The following is a 25,299-nucleotide window of genomic DNA, read 5'->3' as shown; positions in this document are numbered from 1 at the left end:
TTGGACTACAAACCTCTAAAAATAAGCAACTAAAATATAATTTAACTCTCTATGGATGTACTGTTACATCGTTTTCTATAGCGAAGATCGTAGGTGTTATATTTGATAGCAGTCTGTCCTTTGAAAATCAAATTTCCAGTGTATGTAGAACAGCATTCTTCCACCTCAGAAAAATTACTAAGTTACGACATATGCTCTCTGTTTCTGATGCCGAAAAATAATTCATGCGTTCATGATCTTAAGACTAGGTTATCATAATGCATTACTGGGAGGATGTCCTGCAGGTTCAATAAATAAACTTAAGATGGTTCAAAATGCAGCAGCTAGAGTGCTGACTAGAACCAAGAAATATGATCATATCAGCCCGATTTTATTGTCGCTACATTGCCACCTGTTAAATTTCGTATTCAGTTTAAAATTCTGTTACTTCTTACAAAGCTTTGAATGGTCTAGCTCCACAGTACTTATATCATGCAAAATTCCATCACTTTCACTATGACTGCAAAACTCTGGCCGGTTAATAAAATCTACAAAAGGAGGATGATCCTTTTCCTATTTGGCTCCTAAACTATGGAAAAGTCTTCCTAGCATTGTTCTGGACTCTTAGTTTAAGTCTAGACTAAAGACTCTGTTCAGCCAGGCATACACATAATTTACCCATCAACTCATAGTTATGCTGTATTAGTCAGGTCTGTCAGAACCAGAAACACTTCTCATATTGTATAATTCTGCTTTTAAGTGAATGTCATCTGCGCTAATATTATTTTATTTGTTTTCCTGTCTCAACCTCGGGATACATATCATGAGGTAACCAGAGCCTGCCAGATCCAGCTCCGGTCCTTCCTGATGTCTGGCTCCCACTGCTATGTGTTGCTGAGTGATGACGACTAACTGCAGCCTGTGCCAGCCAGATATCAATTCAGTCTACTTCGATGGATTTCACAGAGGATAAACTGATGCCAACTTCAACTGTAAGACATGGGATACTTCACTGGCCACTGTCTGAACCTTGGATTTAGGATGGACTTTACCAAAAGTAACTGCCACAAGCTTCCTGCGATGCACCTCACTGACCTCTGCCTGCATCACCTTGGTCAAAGGGTGAACTACACACTTAAAATGGAATACATAGACAATAAATCAATATTCATGCTGTTTAGGGGAACTGCCCCCCACAGTGAGCCTGGTTTATCCCAAGGTTATTTTTCTCCATTAACCTATATCTTATGGAGTTGTGTTCCCTGCCACAGTCGCCTTTAGCTTACTAACTGGAGGTCTAAATATAAATTTTATTTATTTATTTATTTATTTAAAGGCACAATTTACAATCACGTTTTATCAAAACACAAATGATGACTCTGAAACATTACAGATATTACAGCTTCACTTCTGTTAAAGCATAATTTTCTGTAAAGCAACTTTGAAACGCTGTGTGTTGTGAAAAGCACTATACAAGTTAAAATTATTTGACTTGAAATATAAGTGTTGGACTGAGGTTGGCTAACACGCTCAAGCTAAATTTAACAAATCACATATGTTTGAATGGCACGATTAACCAGTCAGAATAAAGTATTCCAGAGAGCTGTAGTGACATTAATGCCCTGCATCCTTCAGAGTACTCACTTCAAGTGCTTTACCCTACATAGTGAGTAGGGCATTGTGATGCTCACTTTCAAAAGGAATTCGCTCACACAATATAAAGGTCAAAAAGTTAAAGTTGGACTGACATTCTGGGACATGAGATCAGAAAAAGATGCAGGGAGAAAAAGCCAGAGCCTTTCTGTAAGGTTGTTGTAAATCAAACCCATGACCCAGAATTAATAAGAAAATCTCTGTCTGTTTCGACAGAGTCTTATCACGTGTCCACTTTGAGCCCTCAATCCTGCTGTTAACTCCATGACTCTTCCTCTTTCGTTCTATGCCTCTTTTTTGTCTTTTTTTCTGCTGACTATCCCTCTCCTTTTTGCAAGCAATATAAATCACATAAAAATCACATAGTTGATTATTTGCAATTCCCTAACAATAGTTTGCTTTCCCTGACAATAAGTTTGGTGCTCTCTTGCAATTATTTTGGGTCCCCTAACAACAGGGTTGGGAGGGTTACTTTTGAAAGGTGTTCCACTACAGATTACAGAATACATGCTGTAAAATGTCATTTGTAACATATTCCGTTAGATTACTCAAGGTCAGTAATGTATTCTAAATACTTTGGATTACTTCTTCAGCACTGGTAGATTTTTTCACTTGTTTTGACTATAAAAACTCTGCCAGTACAGTAAGACAAAATACACATGTTAAAAATACATTCTCTGAAAAACCTAAATATCTTATGCAGTGTTGTTTCTAAAACAAGATAAATCAAATTGATCTTGTTTTAAGGATTTTTTGATATTTTTACAGAAGAACAATACAAAAATTATTATCAAGAATATGATTTTTGCCCTAATATCAAAGGTCTTACTAGAAAAAAAGAAATTATGATCTAACGTGAATTTTCTTGATAAAATAATATGATCGTGCCTGGTAACATGCATGTAAAATGGCTAGAAATAGCATTTTAGCTTAATGTAAAGCTGACAATTTACACAAGGTTTATTTCTATTTCTTCTGCTCCAAACTTACTTCAAACTTATTTGTCTGTCTGCTCGTATGAATGTAACACGAAAGAAATAGTGATAAATAGAATTCACATAAGAAAGTGTTTCACCGCTGTTCAAATGCACTTTGGATCGCATCATTTATATGTATAAATGTTTTCCATCTGAAAGGACTAAATACTAAATGAAATAAATGACAATAAAATGCTAAGTAATCTCTTCAGTAATCAAAATACTTTGTATTCTGATTACCAATGATTTAAATTGTAACTGTAGTGGAATACAGTTACTAATATTTTGTATTTTAAATACATAATCCCGTTACATGTATTCCATTACTCCCCAACCCTGCCTAACAATAGATTTATCCATTCCTTATGGATATTAGCCAAAATATTACTAGTAACCTTAGTTCAGCAATGGTATTTGGTCTTGGTAAATCTCCTACACTGCTGCTGCTGCTAAAGAAGCAAGTACGAAGACTTGCTACTGCTAGAACATACACAGACAATATGTCATAACCAAATTGACAAATTATTCTAGGACTAAAACAGATTATTTGAAAATCTAATAAGGAATATGAAGTAGATACAGAGTATCAAGCTTCTCTTTCCATGTAACTTTTAGTGTAACTAGCTACTTTCTCTAATGTATTGCTTTTAGCTTAGCTTAGCTAATTCTTCTGAAGAGTATTTGTTAGCTTAGCTAGCTATTTTTTTTAAATAGCTTGCCCAACACATACTTATTGCTCGCTCGCTCGCTCTCTCTATCTCTCTCTCTCTCTCTCTCTCTCTCTGTGTGTGTGTGTTTGTGCATGCGTGAGCGTCTGTGGAGCGAGTGGAGTGTGTTTCAGAGCGTGGCTGGAGTTTTTTCTCTCAACTTTTACGGTCTGTTACGTTTGTTTATACTGTTATAGCTTGCTGAATTGGTATTGTGGGTTTTGTTGGGGGAAGAGTGGGATTAGGGTGGGTTAGCCAATTTTAAACTGGTGGCCATGGATAGTTTGGGAGGAGCGGGTTTTGCCCAGCTCACCCGGTGGCATGGAATTAAAGTGCCGGTTAGCATTGAGAGCTCGGTGGAGGAGGTTAGTACAGCGATTGGAAAAATTGTTGAATATAATAGTATATGGTCTGCATCTAGGATGAATGGTGCTGTTGTTTTGTTTTTGGATAAGATTGAAAAAGTGAATGATGTTGTTGAATAAGGAATAACTCTGAATAATAGTTTTGTGAAAGTATTTCCTCTGGTTAATCCAGCGAAGAAAGTCATGCTTTCAAATATGCCCCCTTTCAACAAGGATAAAATAGAAAGGGAACTTTCAAGACATGGTCAGATTGTCTCAACCATAAGGAAGATTCCTTAAGGTTGTAAGTCTCCATTGTTGAAACATGTTGTTTCTTTCAGGAGACAAGTATATATGGTGCTGAAGAGTGGTGTAGAGGATTTGAACATTGCTCTGAAGTTTAAGATTGACGATTTTGACTATATTATCTTTGTGACAACTGAAAGCTTAATGTGTTTTGGATGTGGTAAAGAAGGCCATTTAATGCGTTCATGTCCTGAAAGATAAACGCAGAACAATAGCACTGTGGAGAGGTATTTGGAAGAAAGGAATCAAGAGAGTAATAAAATGGAACTGGTGCTTGTAGTTGGTAGAAAAGAACAAGAAAAAGAAAGAAATGTGGACAAGGAGGAGGTGAATGGAAATATAGAGGGGAATATGAAGGAAACACAGGAAAGTTATGAAATAGATCTGAATGATCTAGAAGGGGAAAATTTTCGAGATGATGAAACCATTTTCAAAATTCCAACAATCAAGAGAAAAACAAATTAATGGGAAATTGTGCCTAAAACTAAGACAAAATGCAGAAAGTTGGTGCAACTAAGGATGATGGAGTTAGTGGGAAATCCGGATTTGTGCCACAGCTAGGCGCTCAGGGGCGGGAGACTGCCGCTGGAGCGCAAAACCTGCCAAATAGAGTGGTGGACGGTGGTCGTGATGACGGCCGTACACACTGGATACGTGACCCAGGGAACAAGGAAACCGCTCTTGCTGAGCTCTTGAGTACTGCAGCCACTTGGGCATGCAGCGCAATTAAATGCAAAAAGTAACAAAAAGACAGAGATCTGCTTACCAGCTCCAGAGCAGCGGGTTTCGTTGTCCCTGGGTCACCCATCTCAAGGGCACTTTGAAGCCTTTCATGGGTTCTGGGCGGCCACGAGACGGGTGGCGTCTGCTTCCTGCGGTGGGCTCCACGCCGGGGCCGGGCCGAAGGGGCGGGCGCCCTTAGCGATGAGTAGACAGGGTGCGGGATCTTGAGCCACGCCGGGGCAAGATATGCCGGCTAGCATCCATCTACTGCTCTACCATCGAAAACTGCTGGGCAAAGTCCTCGACGGTGTCGCCGAATAGGCCCGCCTGGGAAATGGGGGCAGCAAGGAATCGTGTCTTGTCGGCCTCACCCATCTCGACCAGGTTGAGCCAAAGGTGGCGCTCCTGGACCACTAATGAGGACATTGTCCGCCTGAGAGACCACGCCGTGACCTCCGTCGCTCAGAGAGCGAGGTCGGTCGCCGAGCTCAGTTCCTTCATCAATCCCGGGGCGGAACTACCCTCGTGCAGTTCCTTTAGCACCTTGGCGGACTTGCAGGAGAGCCATGGCGTGCAGGGTGGAGGCGGCTTGTCCAGCGGCACCGTAGGCCTTGGCCGTCAGAGATGACGTAAACCTACAGGCCTTGGACGGGGGCTTTGGGCACCCGCGCCAGGTGATGGCGCTCTGCTGGCATAGGTGCACCGTGAGCGCCTTTATCCACCGGGGGATTGCCGAATAGTCCTTGGCCGCCCCACCATCGAGGGTAGTGAGGGCGGGGAAGCTGAAAAGATCGGGATTGGGCAGTAAAAAGTGCCTCCCGCGACCTTGTCAGCTCTTCATGCACTTCCAGGAAGAAAGGAACGGGTGCGGGGCGTGGATTTGAGTGGCGCCGCGAGCCCAGGAACCAATCACCGAGCCGCGAGGGTTCAGGGAAGAGCAGTGAAATCCACTCTAACCGAAGCTCGCGGCTGCCCGGGAAAGCATGTCGTCATCTCCGCGTCAGCCTGTGACTGGGCAATCGACCCCGAAGGGAGGAGCCCAGCTGAGGCTTCCGGCTGGACGAGCCCGCTCTTCGATGCTGCGCTCGAGAGCTCATCACTTTCGTGGGCTCCGAATAAGAGGTCGAACTCGCCGTGAGACAAGCCGGCGGACTCACCCGGAAGCCCGATCAGGGCAGACGAGCGTGCTGGGGAATGGGAGGTCCGCGGGGGGATACCCGGCAGAGGCGGTCCCATTGGGGTCCCCAAATCGCCCCCAGTGCTAGCCGCGCTGGCCTCATACCCGTGGGTAAAAGGAACGAGGCGGGAGCCTCTGGGGTGGCTCGCTTTCTTACGAAGGTGAGCCGCGACCGCAACGTTACCATGGACATATTCTCGCAATGAGAACATGACCATCCATGAACGCTGTCTCTGCGTGAGCAGTGCCCAGACACGAAAGACAGTGATCATGACCGTTAAAAGGCGAGAGATAACGAGCACAACCAGGAATAACACACAATCGGAAAAGCATCTTTAAAAAGACGTTCCGTGTGTGCGCTCTTTTAGAAATATATACTCTTTTAGAGGGGAAAAATGCTCTTTCAGAAAATATACTCTCTAGTTTTTCTGCCGAAGCGCCCAGGGGCATTCTCTGCAGTGCACCAGTGTAGAGGGGGGAGAAGCCGCTGAAATGCGCCGTCAGATCCAGCAGAGCTGAATGAACAGTAGTATTCAGCTCAATGAGCATGACCGTTCGGCTCCGAAGAGAAAATCTGAATGAGTGGTTGCATACCAGCTCCTTTTATACCCGTATGTCCGGGGGAGTGGCATTCAAATACCACTCGCCAATTTTCATTGGCCTTTTATCAAAGACCAGAGGTGTCTCGGGCTCCCAAGAGTGACCCCTAGTGTCACTACATCGACACCAACGTCGAGTGAGTGACAGATAGGGAACTAGTGAAACAATTGCTAAAGGAGGAGTTATATGTTTCTTTACAAAGCTTAAAAAATGGTAAGGCACCAGGAATTGATGGATTACCTGTTGATTTTTGTAAGGTTTATTGGGAGTTTTTGGGAGAAGATTTGCTCGTAGTTGTGAATGACAGCTTGAATGGAAAAAAGCTGCCACAGAGCTGTAGAAGGGCAGTTTTAACCCTGCTCCCAAAAAAAGGTGATTTAAAGGAAATAAAAAATTGGAGACCAGGGGCATTGTTGTGTGCTGATTATAAAACTGTATCTAAGACTTTGGCTAATCGGCTAAAAGAGGTGATGGGAATGATAGTACATGTAGATCAGTCATATTGTATAGCTGATAGATCGTTTGTGGATAACATCTTATTAATTAGAGATGTTTTAGAGGTTTCTAGGCTTTTTGGCCTAAAGTTCGGTCTGATTTCACTAGACCAGGAAAAAGCTTTTGACCAGGTGGAACATTATTACTTATGGGATACTTTTAAAGCTTTTGGTTTTCCTCCTGGTTTTATAGACATGATAAAAGTCCTTTATGAGGATATTGAAAGCATTTTGAAAATCAATGGTGGCTTGAGTGCCCCGTTTAAAGTAGGAAGAGGAATAAGACAAGGATGTTCAGTGTCTGGTATGTTGTATTCAATTGCTTTGGAACCTTTTTTTAAGTTAAATAAGGGAGAATATTTGTGGTTTCAAATATAATAGTGATTTTACTGTAAAGATGTCAGCATATGCTGGTGATGTAATAATTTTAGTTAATGACCAACAAGATATTAACAGACTAACAGAAACTGCTGAAAATTTTGGTAAAATTTCCTCTTCAAAAGTTAACTGGTCAAAGAGTTCAGCATTTTTATTAGGTGATTGGAAGGACGAAAAACCAATTTTACCTGGTGGATTGTTATGGGCGAATGGAGGTTTTAAATATTTGGGGGTTTTCTTAGGTGATGAGGCAACAATGAAAAAGAATTGGGAAAATGTTTAACAATTTAGTGGCATCCATGTTATGGCACCTCTTAGCAGTATTAGAACCACCAGTGGGCTTGTTAGAGAAAATTCAAACTTCTCTTGTTAATTATTTTTGGGACAAATTACATTGGCTTCCAAAGAGAGTGTTGTACCTTCCCTTAGAGGAGGGAGGACAAGGTTTATTACACCTTGCTAGTTCGAAAGCGGCTTTTAGACTGAAGTTTGTTAAAAAGCTATTGTATCAAAAGCTGTCTTGGACAAATATAGCTTTTAAGCTTCTAAGTGTGGTTGGGAAGTTAGGATTAAAGAAATAATAATTTTGGACAAACTGTACAAAAATTAATTTAAAAGAAATTTCACGTTTTTATGAAGGTGTTCAAAAATCATGGAGTTTGATGAAAATAACAAGGTCTACGGATGGGAAATCTTTGCATTGGTTAATGCAAGAACCCTTTATTAATGGTTCTCATTTGAATTTGTCCTGTGAAATAGTGCTATAGTTTGAACAAAAATTGAAAAACGAGAAGATTATAACAATGAAGGATTTAGTGGAAGTGACTGGATGGAATTTGAGTAATACTGTTGCATTGACTCAAAGACTTGGACTTCGGTCCAAAAGAGATGTTGGACAAATGTTGGAAAAATGTCGAGGCTCTTTATCTGAAGAAGAATGGATGCTCCTTTATGACTTTTCAATATTGAAAAGAAGGCCAAACACTGAAGACTTGTTTCCAGCAATGATGATTTCTCCAGATTTGCCAGATACAGATATTAACTGTCCTTTAACAGTGTCAAAAAATTGGAAAGACCAAAATATTGAGTTTATTGGTGGAAAATGTTTTATAAAGTGTGTGTAAAAGTGCTGAATAAAAAACAGTTAATGCATCGTTCTGATAATCCTCGGCGATGTCATTTAAGTGTGGATTCTAGTTTTAAACCAATGTGGGGTACATTATACAAGCCACCATTGACAAAGTTTAATGGAGATTTGCAATGGAGAATCTTGCATGGCATTGTTGCCGTTAATGCTTTTATTTCTATTCTTAATCCGCTAGTAAAAGAAAGTTGTAATTTTTGTGAGCAGAGAGAAACTATCTTTCATTGTTTTATATATTGTGAGAGGTTGAAACCTCTTTTTGAACTCTTGGAGGTGATTTTTGCTGACTTTGGTGAAATGTTTAATATAACTGTTTTTATTGATGTTTTTAAGGAATCTAAAACAAGGGGGGGAAATTGGTCAATTTTATTATTGGTAAAGCAAAAATGTCTATTTATTTAAGTAGAAAACAGAAAATCGAATATGGAAATTAATGTAATATAGTGATTGTGTTTAAGAGGCTTGTAAAAGCGAGAATTAAACATGATTTTAATTTTTATTTTTGTATGAAAAATGTATTGGATTTTAATAAGATTTGAACTTATGGAGATGTACTTTGTAAAGTTGAAAATAATTTTTTACTATTTGCTGGAAAATTGAGATGAAGTAATATGTAAAAACCTTACTGTGTGTATGATTATTGTATAAATAAACAGCTTTTCTCTCTCTCTCTCTCTCTCTCTCTCTCTCTCTCTCTCTCTCTTTCTCTCTGCCACTCCTTTTCTCTCTGTCACCCATCCTTCATGTCATATGACATTGCATCGAGTAGTGCATGTGAAATATTTTGTTTAATTAATCAAAAGCAAATCTCTTCTCTGGAGCTCTTATATGAATCATTCATGATGATCAGGACACAATCACACAAGTGATTTGCCACCTCTCACTCTTTCACTTGTTCTTTCTCAACGCTACTCATTAAATATGCTCTGCTAAAAGCATCTCATATGCCCACCTTGTAGATCTGTGTGTGTGTCTGTGTTATCTTACCCTGCAGGGGCAGTATGTGGTTGCTGTGGATCATGATGCTGAGCTGCAGCACGAGTTGAGGTGCGCTCTTCAGAAACGCCTCCAGCAACCGCAGCATGTTGATGTCAGCGCTCTCGAACTTCAGACGCCAGTAGAAATGACACTGACCCAGTTCGCCATGCCAACGGTTCTGCACTCCCAAGTACAAGGTATGGACGTACCTGATGACACACATGGAGGGAAATGGTCAAAAGCTCATTAAGGTTAATTGTATTTTAAGTGAGATATTAAATTAGCAATGTAGCATTTTCGAGAGGGGTGTATCCTCTTACTTAGCCACTTTAGAAAACTTGGGCTAAAGTGGGAAAATGTTCATGGTTTATACCTGACTTCACTTGTTTGGATTTGGCTCGCTGTCCGTCAAGGAGGGGCTCAAGCACTAAGGACTCGATTCGGGCTCAAAGGCTTTGTTCACACTGCATCTCGACCTTATGGATTGACTATCCTTTCCCAAGTAATAATATTGGATCCATTTGGTCAGACAGTGTTGTCAATATCCAGTTCTTTACATTGTTTGCCATAGTAATGATTTAAGCATCACCACGGCATCAAGAGACGTATGAGAGCAGCTGTCAGTGTTGAAAAAGTAAATGTAAAACTGGAAATGTTTCCTCTACTTATGTGCATCATGATATCTCACCACAGAATTACTTTGTTTACACATTCATATAAAGTCAATTTTTTTGCTGCCTGCGTTCCCCCCAGGACTACTACAAGATGGAGGCTGGAACAATTGTCACAGGACTGAGGAAAACAGCGGCTTATATATCCTTGGGTTGTCATTGACAGGATTAAATGAACAAGCTCTTTCTGAACTCTTAATTAAAACTCCATTTGAATGGGCAATGAAGGTTTAGTAACTAAAGTATGTGAAAACAACTTTGGCTAAGCTGACTGTAAAAATGTCCATCACAATATGACACCAGAGTGGCACTGAGCGCTTTTAACCTGTCAGCAGTTTTGACAGGAGAAGAACAGGACACAACCTGATACCACATTTACACACACACACACACATTCACACGCACGCACACACACACATACTGTGCACGGTCAATGCGATGAACACAAGCTCAATTTTAAAACCTTTTCCACAACTTACAAAGAGGTGATGCATTGAATTCTCATTCACATAAAATTGTCTTTCTACCTTTTTTAATTCTTTCTTTTTTTCTTAATTTCTCATTCAAAGTCTCAAATGCAATGGATTCAATATAGAATAGAATTTTCAAATTAAATTTTATTCAATCTCATTCTTGTTCTTTCTTTCTTTGTCTCAAATTCAATTCTGAAATGCATTCTCAAATGCATTATCAATTTTACTGTGATTGATTCAACTGAAGAATTCTCAAATTCAGTTTCAATTAAATTTTTAAGGTTTTTATTTTTACATTTTTAAAAGTTTTAAATTTTTAGAGGTTTTTAAGGTTAATGCTCTATCTAGATTTAAATCAATAAAACCTGACTCCCTACCCTACACCTTAAACCTTAACCTAACCGACAGTGTCATAAAATCAAATGTGAGGTGAACAAAACTGACGTTCCTACCCTAAACAATACACCTAAACCTAACCCTAACCAATATTGTCATCAAAGCAAGTGTGAGGTGAAAACCGCAATTGCTGAAGCAACCATGCCATTTCGTGGTACTTCCATGACACTTTCGTTTCACCTTTCGACAAGCATGCTTTGTGTGAAAGTGTATAAAAATCATTGTTACTGTAGAACCTATTGTATAGTGTTTATTTCCCAGAGAAACTGCATATGTGCAACAAGGCAGGTCAAAATAATTTAGCTAAAATATCCTTTTAGCAGCATGATCCTATGAGACTAGGCTGGATTCAACTTATTTCTAAACATCAATCGAAAAATCACAAATTCAATTGATTCAACTTATGAATGCAAAGATTAAATCAAAGAATCTCAGACTGAATTGATTAAATGTAATAATTTCAAATTTAATTTATTCAAGTAAAGAACTCTCCAATTTAATTGACGCTTCTCTGTCTCTTTTTCTCACATTTGCTCTCATCTCGGCTCCAAGCAGCTTCAGTCCAGCTGCATTATCTAAAGACTCCAGAAGAGTATTTTATCCCAAGCTCTACACTTTCAGCCTGCAACGGGAGGGATTTTTTTCATGCTTAACTCTGATAGGCGGTGAGGGGAAAAGCTTGTATTTCATGCTCCTCTCTGATAGGCTAAAGGTTTTAAGGGAACTGAGCCTGCATGCCACTATGGGAGATTTCAGATGATCCTTTGCCAAGTGCTCCATGTGAAATGAATGTAATTGTGTATTTTGTATGTGTGAAAGTGAGACAGAGCTGAAAGCAGAGAAAGCTAAAAACCAAATAAAATCTGAAACAATGAGCTACAATTTTTGTGTTTCTGTGTGTGTTTCCCAGACCCGCATTCTCAGACAGGCGTTTAGCCAGTTTGTGCTCTCTAAAACATCCATTATCAAAAGGACGAATTAATCTAGAGGTTTCCAGTTCTCTGGAGTGGTTTGCAGTGATGAAACCTGAGACAAATGAGAGAACCACGACAGATGGGGCAAAAGTATAGTCTTTCTACATCTATATTTCAAAGAAATTTTTTTTTCAGAAGTGTAGAGCTGTCAACCTGAGAAGCTGAGAGCACAGACTGAAGCGTCCAAGATTTAAGAATAAACATATGCACAGGACCTGAAGGAGAGCACCAAATTGCATCTAAGGAACTATAGATAGATACAGTAAGATAAAGTGTGTCTAAAAAGTAAACTGAGAGTGTTTATGTATGCGGCTAATTTATCTTCTGCAGTAATTAGCAACCCTGTCCCCGCTGAGACCGTCAAGGAGAATTCTTGTCTAAAATGCTTACAGTCAACACATGGTTTAACACACTCAGCACTTCATTAGTAACTGCATTATTATCGAATGCCACAAATTAGCAGATGTGCCAAACAACTGTGTATAAAATTACAGTACATAAAACAGTACTCAATTTTCAGTGACAATAGTTTTTTTCCATTTTATTTATTTATTTACATTTTTGTTTTTTAGTTACAGTATCAGCATATTGTTGTGCATGCACCTGTGAACAAACTTCCTCTACACTGAGCGCTTAAGAAAAAATGACAAAAGCCCCCAACTGTAGGATATACATGGGATTTTCAATTTCCAATAAAAGCTTCCAATCTTATTTGAGATTGGCATCAACTCAAGATGCCACACAATTTCAGAAGGGCTTTTAGTGGGTATACACTCACTGAGCACTTTATTAGGTACACCTGTACACCATGCAATTTTCTAATCAGCCAATCATGTGGCAGCAGTACACTGCATAAAACCATGCAGATATGGGTCAGGAGCTAAGGAGTTAATGTTCACATCAACCATCAGAATGAGGAAAAAATGTGATCTCAGTGATTTCGACCATGGCTTGATTGTTGGTGCCAGACAGGTTGGTTTGAGTATTTCTGAATCTGCTGATCTCCTGGGATTTTCACACACAACAGTCTCTAGAGTTTACTCAGAATGGTGCCAAAAACAAAAAACATCCAGTGAACAGCAGTTCTGCAGATGGAAATGCCTTGTTGATGAGAGAGGTCAACGGAGAATTGCCAGACTGGTTTGAGCTGACAGAAAGGCTACAGTGACTCAGATAAACACTCTAATGATGTATTCTAAAGCTACATACTATATCTGAAATCCAAAAATTAGATTTAGGCATTGCGCTAACTGAAGAGCCACATGTGTCACTTTTTCTTAAATAGTGTGTTTTTGGACTCTCGAAAATCGAGATTTTGACATTATTGTTTTTATGTGAATACATAAAGGTACATAGTTAATGTAGGTTCTAGTTTCAACATTATTTGTTCCTCATACCTTTGTTTTTTTGGACAAAATAAACTAGCTTCATACCATGTGGCCCACATTTGGTTTTCTAACATTGAAAATGTGTCAAATTTACACATGGAGCAACACTGAGAGCACCATATCTATGGGATTTTACCATATAGTGCCTTAAGTATGAAGATACCAAAAGGATAGTTTGTTCTGAACCAGAAATTAAAAGTATATTATACTTTTGGAGTCATAGACACACCAACAGAGTTTTACTTATTTATTCCTGATAATTTCTGGACTCACTGTCATGTAATGCAAGAGGGGGCCCTAAAGTCAACCTGATTTAAGTAATAGATGTATCTATCTCTTTGTAAAATAAAATAATGATGCTAGCACCTTTCTAATGTTATTTCTTTGCTACAAGTTTTAGCTAAGGTTATTGTTTTGCACCAAACTGTAGGCAGAAATTGTCATTTGAACTGCTCTCTACCACCATTTATAATGATTTACTCAGAACATATTTATCCATGAAATGTAATATTTTGGCTTTTCATTTATGTATTTCTTTCACCAGAAAAAAAAAATAAAAAAAATAAAAATTGAGCCAGGACCTCTGGTTGAGTTGACAAGGAATGACCCAACGCCAGTATTTGTGCAGGACGTGAGGAAATAGGTGAAGCTCCAAATGACTGAAGGCCTGAAAAATTGAATGCAATTCCACTTGTCTCAATATGAGCCACATGCTAATTCTGAGGAATTATGTTTGACTCCATTTGCATTGCAAAGCAACCAGTAGCGTGGCTAACTTCTCCTGTCTATCAGCCAGTCCCCACCTTAGTCCTCCACCATCTCAGCAGTCCCTGAGGTGGAGCTGCTGTAATTAGCGTGATTAATGCTCATATTGAGTGTAAATGAGGCCTGGGAGGCTATCCCAACTATAACACGTACACAAACACACACATATACACACTAAAACCCAAATGGAGTCAGCCATACCCAGGTGGAGCCTTTCTCTTTGGGACTGACAGAGCACCTCTGAAAAAGTCTACAGGATAGGTCATTAACTCATTAACCAAATACAGCTAATTAACTAAATGAGGCTTAAAGCATACAAAATATGGAAGGAGGGAAGCTGCAGCGTGTGCGCTGGCTTCTAAACGAAGAGACTTGCTCGCTCTCATTCGCATTCAGACACTCATCCACGCATACATACATAAAACATCTGCCTCACATTAAAGCCTGAGTGAAAGGACTTGACAAGATATTCAATGATATTATGATTGCTTTGAAATAAGGAATCAGCCCAGTTCTGCTACAAATGCAGCTTTTAGCTTCAGTGAAAGAAATCTGTGCTGATTTGACTAGGAAAAGGTTTAACGTGTTTATCCACAGCAATAACCAGGCACTGAGCTCACCATCTCTGTCTTTCGTCTGCTGTTCTTGTTTGTAACAAACAAACTGAAAAATTATTTTGAAACTGGTTGGCTTCGATGACAGACTGATAAAACAATAAGGTAATTAATTATACACATTCACTCACACAAATGCATATATACACATGCTCCTTGTGTCTGAATAGGCCTACTACCTGATTATATAGTATGCCAAAAGCAGTATGCCAAATGAGTCCGAAACATCACCTACCATGGTGCAGCATTTTGTATGACCACGACAGAAACGATACAGTGTAAATGGTGTATTGATTTAACTGGAATATTTTTTTTTTTTACATTTTGTAAATTTTTTTAATGTATCATATTTGATACATTAGGCTTTAAAAGTCATTATCCTCCTGAGGCCCAGCAATTCATTTTTGTGTAGGACATTTGTTATTTAAGTTTTTCTTAGCTCTTACATGCTACAGTGGTAAATCTACAGGGGTATTATCAGAGGACTACCTGCTTTTCAGAGATACCAAATGTTTGAGAGTTTGGCCATGACAACTTCCTCTCCTTGGTCTATAATTATAGATTGAAAAGTATCACAGTTCAATTCAGCACATCAAATACAATATGAACAAAAGATAATTTTTTCAATAAACAATTTTTATCATATTTATTTTATGCACCAAACACTATACTGACATTTAAAAAAGGGAAATAGTAAAACGATTTCGCTGGGTCTCAGGAACATCTTATGGTAAGATGACATCATAATAGCTTGTAATGTAAAATAATGAGATCTTTATATTGACAGAGCAGGCTGCATATATGGAAAAAAACAAACAAACAAACAAACAAACAAAAAAAAAAGAATGGTTCACACTTTAAATATATCTTCTAAAATGCATATGTCAGAATTTTTTTTGTAGTTGTTGTTGTGGGCATGAATGGAATGTAATGATGATTGAGAGATATACCACAAAAGCCTGATGTATCATATTTGATACATGGATTTCAACTCATTTTAAAATATCAGTAACAATATAATAATTACTGTCACTTCTACTTTATTAAAATATGCTTTCATTTACATATCCCAACATAAGTCACTCTGCGTGCAAGTCCGTCACCATTTTAAAATCTAAACATTGAAACCATTTTTTCCACAAATAACCACTAGATGATGCCATAGACATGTGAAACTTACATACTATAGGGTGTTTGGCTTGTCAGCTTGAACAGAGAGTGAAACATGAGCTGTCAAACGTTGTGTATCATATTTGATACACACAGTGTTATAGGGTTAAAGTGGAAACTTCCCAACAAGGATGCTGCTGCAGTAACTTTTATTGTCAGACATCAAGTAATCAGAGAGAGAGAGAGAGAGAGAGAGAGATAAAGAAAGAAAGAAAAAGAGCAGTAAGAAAACCGAACTGCTGCATGTGGTTTAACTAAATGATGGTAATTATCCAATTTGAATGGAGAGGGCCCAGTTTAAGCCATGGATTATACACTAAACCCAGGTGAATGACTGTCTGAATGGCCCTACTTAAACTGTAAATTAAACCCACTTAGCTATTACAGTACAGAGCTTTCATCCATATTAAGTGTGTGTTTCTCTCACAATGCAATGTTAAAGTATGCTGTAAAGAGTCCACAGAAAAATCACTACCTGTCAAATATGTATGTATGCATTTTTGTGTACATATATACACACTGTGTGTGTCCGCATGTATCAAAATTGCTTTTTAAGCACTCTGGGCTCAAAGATCCTTTGAGCGCTGTATCATTTTGAAATGATTTGAGTGAGAAGCAGGTGATGTGACGACATCCTGGGTGGAAATTTCTCGCTGCATTAAATATATTAATATATAAACTGGAGTGCTGTAAATCCGTCTCTGTCATGCAGACAGCAGGTGTCAAAAAGGAAAAACTGCCCAGCCCTCCTGCGGTATGTTTATACAAGCACACACCTGCACGGCGCTATGAATAACATAATTTCTCACAGTCTCTTAGATTACACTTTCACTACCTTGTTGAAAAGAAGGCATGGCTGTGCTGGTCCACCAGCTACTGTAAATCAGCACCAAACCAGCACTAACTAGCATAAACCATCATGAAAATTCACACTTGGCCGAGCCAGTCTTTTCAGCATGGTAACACTCACTCCTTCCTTATCTGGAAACTACACTGTCCTTTTGTTTCTGACAAAGTAATGATTGTCATTCATCTCTAATGAGAATTTATGTGAAGCTGACGACACACAGACATTTCTCTATTATTCCCAAATAGAGAGAAAGAAGAGAGACCAAGAGTGAGGTAATATTGAGGACTGTTTTCATGTGTTAAAGGTATTAAAACCAAGATAATTACAATTTATTTTTAAAAACCTCTGAACTAGTCAAGAGTTCACCAAATCCAGAACATCCTATGGGTCACATGACAAAGCCAAACACAATGTAACCAGCTGTACAATTGGCATGTCATAAAATATCAATATATCAAATTATTGATTGGCACATTATTTTATCAATACGTTTTTGAGGCATCAATATGTTATTCATATAATTCACTGTGAGTTGGCCTTCTGTTTAATGTAGTCTGGCTTAAAAGCTTTGGGAGACCACAAGAGGATGATATAAAATTTACTGAAGCTGGTCAAGGTAGGACAAGTCACTATACACAAAAAAGTTACAACCTTTAAGAATGAACAAAGTGACATTGATGAGTTTGCAGGTTAAAGTGACGTTGATGAGTTTGCAGGTTAAAGTGACGTTGATGAGTTTGCAGGTTAGTGTATGAAACTGGTTTAACTGCGCAAACTGAACGATTAGAAATAATTGTGCAATTTCTCTCTATGAATCTTTAAAGAGGTTTCATTCAAGCTGTCAAACCATAAAAAGACATAGTTGTAACTGAAAATACATTGTGTAGGCTATATCAAAGATACACTAGCAGTCAAAAGTTTTGAAACACTTACTTATTCTTTATTATAATTTTTGTTCACATTTTAGAATAATAGTAAAGTCATCAAAACTATGGAATAACATAAATGGGACTATGGGAATTATGTTGTGACTAAACAAAATCCAAAATAAATCAAAACTGTGTTATATTTTAACATCTTCAAAGTAGTCACCCTTTGCCTAGAATTTGCAGACATGTACTCTTGACATTTTCTCAACCAGCTTCTTGAGGTATCACCCTGGGATGATTTTTAAACAGTATTGAAGGAGTTCCCATCTATGTTGGGCACTTATTGGCTGCTTTTCTTTATTATTTGGTCCAAGTCATCAATTTCAAAAACATTTTTTTTATTTTTTATGAAATTTTAGTTTTGTAATGAAATAAATTAATATGGTGGCACAATTATATTTTTGTCTACAAAACTAATTTCAAACATTTAAGCATATGCCTTCAGATAAAAAGATTTTTAAGATCATGAGAAACATTTCAGTCAAGTGTTTCAAAACTTTTGACCGGTAGTGTACATATACACAATATATCATCCAGTGATGGCTAGAGTAAATAATCGATGTACTTTGATAATGATATGGGTCGAATTTAATGGAAAACTATTGAGCTTTGTGTCGCTGCAGAATTTTCTTATAATCGATGCATGAAAAAGGCATCAACCTCAAGCCTATTGGACACATATAATACAGCCAATCATGACCCATCAAACCTTGCGGTTACTCTTTTAAGACCACTGACATGGTTCTAGCCTATTTATACTGTAGGTTGAAATAAAAATACGTTTACACTTTCTGAATAAAATGTGAGTGGTACTTGCCCTTGCAAAACTCTGTGATTACTGATGATTACTGGTGATTACTAAGGCACTGTTATGTGGTTGCTAAGGTGTTCTGGATGGTTGTTAGGTTGTTGCTTACTGGCCCAAGTCAAAAGAGCCATCCACAAGTCTCTATGATCTCTTCAGTAATCAAAATACTGTACTTTTTGAATGTAACTGTATTCTAATTACCAATGATTTAAATTGTAACTGTAATGGAATGCAGTTACTTATATTTTGTATTTAAATACGTAATCCCGTTACTCCCCAACCCTGCGTACGATACATATGGTATTGTATAGTGAACGTTGTATCGTACAATACAACACAGTATTTTTTTCCACCCCTAATATATATACAAAGTATATATATATATATATATATATATATATATTAATTGGTCATAAAATGTGATCTTATCTTTAGCTGCAGATTAGACCTGCACAATGTTCAGAAGGAATTTTGGACCATTCTTCATTGCAGTACTGCTTCAGCTCAGCCATATTCTTAGGATGTCTGGTGTGAATGGCTCTGTTGAGGTCATTCCACAGCATCTCTATTGGATTAAGGTCTGGGCTCTGACTGGGCCACTCCAAAAGGTGGATTTTCTTTTTTTTGAAGCCATTCGATGTTTAGGGTCAATGTCCTGCTGCATCACCGAACTTCTTATGAACTTCAGCTGGCATACAGCCACCCTGACATTATACTGTAAAATATCTTGATGAACTTGGGAATTCATTTTTGGAGAGAGGTCTAGGACCCGAAGCAGCCCCAAATCATGATGCTCCCTCCACTGTACATCATCATTGGGATGATGTTTTCATGTTGGTATGCAATGTCCTTTTTACACCATATGTAGTGCTGCGTGTTCTTCCCAAACAATTCAACCTTAGTTTCATCAGTCCACAAAATATTTTCCCACGCAGCAATGTTTTTGTTGAAAAGCAGCGGCATGCTTCATGGTGTCCTGCCATGGACACCATGCCCGTTTAATGTTTTCTGTATAGTAGACTCATGAACAGAGATGTTAACCAGTTCCTTCAAAACTTTAGCTGTCACTCTAATGTTCTTTTTTTACCTCACTGAGCATTCTGCATTGTGCCCTTTGAGTCATCTTTGCTGGATGGCCACTTCTAGGGAGAGTAGCCATAGTACTAAATCATCTCCATTTATAGACAATTTGTCTAACTGTGGACAGATGAATGTCTATGCTCTTCAGGCTAATTTTGTAACCCTTTCCAGCTTTATTTAAAGCAACAATTCTTGATTGTAGGTTTTACCGGGATCTCTTATTTGCGAGGCATGGATCCACGTCAGCAGATGCTTCTTGTGAATAGCAAACTCAAAATGTTTGAGTGCTTTTAATAAGTCAAAGTAGCTCTAACCCACACCTCCAATCTCGTTTCATTAATTTGATGCAAGGTCAACTCCTGACTCTAATTAGCTTTTGTTGACATCATTACCCTAAGGGTTTACATACTTTTTCCAACCTACACTGTGAATGTTTGAATGATGTATTCAATATGTGCAAGAACAATACAATAATGTGTGTGTTATTAGTTCAAACCGAATGTGTTTGTTCATTATTGTAACTTAGATGAAAATCAAACCAGATTTGAAGACAAATTTATACATAAATGCAGGTAATTCTAAAGGGTTCACATACTTTTTCAAGCCAATTTACATATATGTGTATTGATTTTAAAAGAAATCTGCTGATTAATCAGTTATCAGCTTTCTTTCTTTTCTTTCATTCTTATGAATAACCATCTAAATCATGTAGTTTTGTAATTTGGCAACTAAAAAAGCCATTTGGCACCTAAATGTTTCAATGAATCTGTAGTCATTTTTTTTTTTTTTAAAGTCCAGAGCCTTGTATATGTTGACACATTTATCTTTAGCACCACACCACTCTTTCCTCAAGTAAAAATATTTTCTGGAAAGTTTAGTGTGCATGCACACAAACACATCAACACATCACTTGCACTCTCTGCCTCTGTCTCTTTCTCTCTCGTCCAGCACTGGTCAGAACTGTCACATATGCAGCAAGATACACACACAGAAGGAGAGAGAGAGAGTCAGACTCTACCTCTTGCTAAGACAGGAAATTCAGTATCTGATTGATAGTTAACTTGCCCCATGTGGCATTAAATAACACTTTTATGAAGCTCAGAACACCAGAGATCAGTTTCTGAAATACCAATGTGTTTAAAAAAAAAATAAAAAAAAAAAATAAAAAAAAAAAACAGAAAATATGAACTGTACATTTTCTATTTTCTCCAACAATGGGAAATCAGTAGCGGCAAATAGGGGTGAGTTATGTGAAAAATAAAAAAATAAAAATAATAATAATAATAATAAAAAAACAGTCTAGTGGGAAATTCTGTTTATTTGGTTTCTGGTGTGAATGACTAAAGAAATTGCCTTACAATTTTCCACTGCTATTATAAACCCTATGTAGTGTTCTTTTCATATTTTATTTCTAGTGTTGTATAAATGGCAGGTCATCAGAAAGTTACTCACTTGCTGAAAGAGTTTACTTAACTCCTAAAGTTAACTTAACACCTTATAGAGTCAAAGTCAGGGGACGGTCTGGTTTTAAAATGGTATAATTCTTTCTCCTTATTAGTTTATCTAGTTCTCTCACAGACAGAGTAAATCTTTCCAATTAGTGAGGCTGGTGGTCTGGAACAAAGAGACACAAAATATCTTTACGGGATTAGCCACACTGTTTTTCTCCCACCTCGGATCTTCCCTCATTAAAATGCTCTGGAAATACAGAATGGAACACATCAGTTGCACACACACATGCATACACACACACACGGAGATACTGTATGCGTTTCCTAAAAAAGTTAACATGTAGGCTGTGATGCAAATTATAAATTTGTTAGTTCAGAGTCCAGACTCTAACTACTGATTGGGTGAGTCATGCTTAAAACCATTGTGATTAACAATACAATTAACATTTGCAGATAAACGCACACATGTGATCGCACATTCTATATTAATGGTCATAGTTGCTAGGTTGCTTGGCAACCGTAAACAGCTTAGAGTTAGGCTAATGAACTACATTACTTGGTGGAAGAATTATTTATTTTCATTAGCTTAGTTTCCATCAAATTTTCGTGCTATTTTGTTATCGATAAAGTGAAAATGCGCAAAAGAATTTTTGCGAAATTTGCCGTCTTCTGCCTGTTTCCATTCAAATGGCCTTTTATCGATAAAAATGGTGTGCGTGATGACGTCATGCCTAAAAAAACACTTTGTCGCATAAGTTTTGATTTAGCACAAAAGAAATCTGCCCTGAAGCCGTTTCCATTCAGAAATGTGTGTTTATCACTAATTCGCCTGCCAGATGTCCCTAATTTTGTTTCCTCCGAAGTTTTGGTAAAATGGGTAGAGTATTGAGACAATTCATTGAAATTAGCCATTTTAATTCACAAATAAATGCAATCAGAAGATGAGGAATTGCAATCAAAATGGAGCAGTTGCCCTTCTGATAGGACTGTAATATTGGTCCTAATGTTGCGTCTATTGCAAGTTGCCATCGGTTCCGACCTGATAGCGAATCGTCATGGCCCTGTTCAAGCTGGCAACCTACACTAAGTAGTGGGGGAACTTTCAGTCTTAGTATAAGGACCATCCATCGATGTGTATATGCTGTGTGCACAGCTATTAAAGAAAAATTGATGCGGTGTAATATCAGGGTTTACATATGATACATTCCAGATTTTCAATAGGCTATTTTGAACAATCATCTAATCTAAAGCATTGCCATCTCAACTGCATTATGTCCTGCATATTTGTCCAGCAACTTAACAACCAACTGAACTTGACTGTCATCTTAATTTTAGTGTCATAATGCAATTTACATTTTCTGAAGAAGCTCAGCAAATGCGATCCGAGGTAAAGAGGGTTAGATTTAAAAAAAATTAAAAGTTTTAAAAGGTTCAAAAGCTCGTTTTCTGAAAGCGAACTCATTGGACAAATAGTTCTGATAGTTTATAGTCTTGAAGTGTAGAAAATGTCATTCAGCCGACTTTATTCCTCTAAAGAACAGGGTACAGCTAATTTAAGTTTGTGTAAAGAAAAGGCATATATAGGTCTAAAAATATATATTTTTTCATTTGGTAATTTATTTTTTTCATTTAATGCGTTTTCATTTGATAATTTAATTTAATACAGGGAATTTTGCCAGCATTTTTTCAAAAGTTAAACAATAAAGAATTGGGCTATATGTTCGTGTTCCAAAAAAGCACACTGAAGCTTTTCTCCTAGTATTGTGTATTTATTTTTAATTTAATTTAATCTTTGTGCACAGAAATTATGTTTTTTTGTATTGTGGGCTAATTCCATGACTGCTGTCTATCATTTTGAATGGTGTGAAAAAGCAACTTTAATAAATATATGGATGGCTACCACGATTAAATTAATCACAAACAGTGGCCATTAATTATTATTATATGAGATATTTGTGTTGGCACTCCTGGAAGTGTCATGATTGCAGCATCAGATCTTTATGCCGTTCAGATCAATCCATAATCATGTACAATAAATTGGCTTTCAAGGATGTATACCTTGTCGTCATGATTAACACAGGCTAACGATTGGGGTAAACTCTGTCATGTGACACTGCATTGCGTTAATGCCAATTTTCTCTACAAAAAGTGTTTCCAAACCAGTTTTTCGTGACATTTGATGTATCGACATAGAGTTTATGTGCTAGAGTTAAATTGAAAAATATTATGTCAACACTTTTGAAATTTTAGCGATAATTTGCGTTTCCATCAGCTTTATTTTGATGCGCTAAAACTTTTTTCGCAAAAAATCCTTGGATGGAAACGTAGTTACTGTTATTAATAAATGACACTATTTATTGAATATTTGCATCTTTATTGGTGTCTTTATTGCATTGCTTTTGCTGCCGTTTTAAAAAAGCAATAAGCCACTTTAGTCCGTGAATTACAGTGATTTTACACAGTAAGTGGGTGAAATGGAGTGTGGTAAAATCACTGTACCACATGGCCTCTCATGGCTAATTTCTGTGGTAAAGTAACTTATTCCTAACTTATATCAAGCTTTAAAAAAAACGTCATGGTTACTGGTGTAACCTCCGTTCCCTGATGGAGGGAACGAGACGTTGGTGTCGATGTAGTGACACTAGGGGTCACTCTTGGGAGCCCGAGACACCTCTGGTCTTTGATAAAAGGCCAATGAAAATTGGCGAGTGGTATTTGCATGCCACTCCCCCGATCATACGGGTATAAAAGGAGCTGGTATGCAACCACTCATTCAGGTTTTACGCTGAGGAGCCGATATAAGGTCCGGCCATTTCAGCGGGTAGTTCAGCGTTGTGGCAGGATGGACCAACGTCTCGTTCCCTCCATCAGGGAACGGAGGTTACACCAGTAACCATGACGTTCCCTATCTGTCACTCACTCGACATTGGTGTCGATGTAGTGACACTAGGGGTCCCTATACAAAACGCCACAAGGCTGAACTGTGTTACACGAACTGGCGGTGTGTGGTGGGCAGACTTGCTGTGTGCCTCATAGCCAGCACACCAGGTCGACACGTAACCTCCCCCAACACAGTTATGAGTGTCGAACGACCCTTTTTGGGGACAAGTCGACTACCCAGAGATAGAGACAGGCTTAACCCAGTCATGGCCTCTTTCCCCTTCTCTTTTTCCACTCCCTAAAATAGAAGGGGGATTATCCGACTGGGCCGCCAGGTCTAGTCGGGGGGTGTCCCTCCCAAGGGGAGGACACCGCGGAGACCACACCTCGCCCCAAGAGAGGGGGGGATATTTAAGTGGAAGAATACATCACATGGTCTTTCCAACCATGTGGAGAGCCTTCAAGGTAGATCCTACCCAATGGGGGAGGAGTTACTACAACATGGAGACTGAGGGGCTCTGCCCAAGGAAGACGCAGTTTGCCAGTAGGGAAACGAACTAGCGGAAGATATAGATCGCATGGGGTTAGCCTTACAGGGAACCGCCACATGCGGAGCACCTACCCCAGAACCGGGCTCTTAGTTAGCGCGTGTACTGGGCCGGCAGCGAGTCTCTCCGAAAACTCGACTGCCACAGGGCTCGGAGGAAGTCAACCAGGGAACAACCTTTGTGAACACTACTGGGAATTAACAGCGCACGTCTTCAGCTCAAAAGGAGGTGGAAGGCGCTATGTGCAAGTGATACACCCAGCCGGCTATCCCGGGCTTATCCGCTTGTGTTGCGTGCCACTACCTGGGACGAAACCGGTTCCACCCGGAGGTTGTAGAACCTTGCAAAGGTGTTGGGTGTTGCCCAGCCCGCTGCTCTGCAATGTCTGTTAGAGAGGCACCTCTGGCCAGGGCCCAAGAAGCCGCTACACCACGAGTAGAATGGGCTCGTAGCCCTACCGGGGGCGGCATGTTTTGGGCGAGACATGCCATAGTTATGGCGTCAATGAGCCAGTGGGCGATCCTCTGCTTGGAGACAGCGCTTCCTTTCCGCTGTGCACCGAAGCAGACAAAGAGCTGCTCAGAGAGTCTAAAGCTCTGCGTGTGATCCAAATAGATGCGCAAAGCACGCACCGGACACAGCAACGCCAGGGCTGGGTCTGCCTCCTCCTGTGGCAGCGCTTGCAGGTTCACCACCTGGTCTCTAAAAGGAGTGGTGGGAACCTTGGGCACATAGCCCGGTCGGGGGTCTCAGGATCACATGAGAATAGCCCGGACCGAACTCCAGGCACGTTTTGCTGACAGAGAACGCTTGCAGGTCACCTACCCTTTTGATGGAAGTGA

General features: G+C 38.9%; 1 protein-coding gene across 1 annotated transcript in view; it reads right to left on the bottom strand.

The window, feature by feature from the left end:
- LOC127420379 (XK-related protein 7-like) overlaps positions 1 to 25,299 on the bottom strand; it is a 131,363-nt gene that overhangs the window by 11,069 nt on the left and 94,995 nt on the right. The window contains exon 2 of the mRNA XM_051662638.1: positions 9,470 to 9,669. Coding sequence (XP_051518598.1) covers positions 9,470 to 9,669 — 200 coding nt within the window. The remainder of the gene's footprint in view (positions 1 to 9,469; positions 9,670 to 25,299) is intronic.

This window comes from Myxocyprinus asiaticus, chromosome 29, assembly GCF_019703515.2.
Source record: "Myxocyprinus asiaticus isolate MX2 ecotype Aquarium Trade chromosome 29, UBuf_Myxa_2, whole genome shotgun sequence".
In the NCBI taxonomy this organism is placed as follows: Eukaryota; Metazoa; Chordata; class Actinopteri; order Cypriniformes; family Catostomidae; genus Myxocyprinus; species Myxocyprinus asiaticus.
The sequence above is the reverse complement of the archived record's forward strand: the minus strand, read 5'-3'. Positions and strand labels throughout refer to the sequence as shown.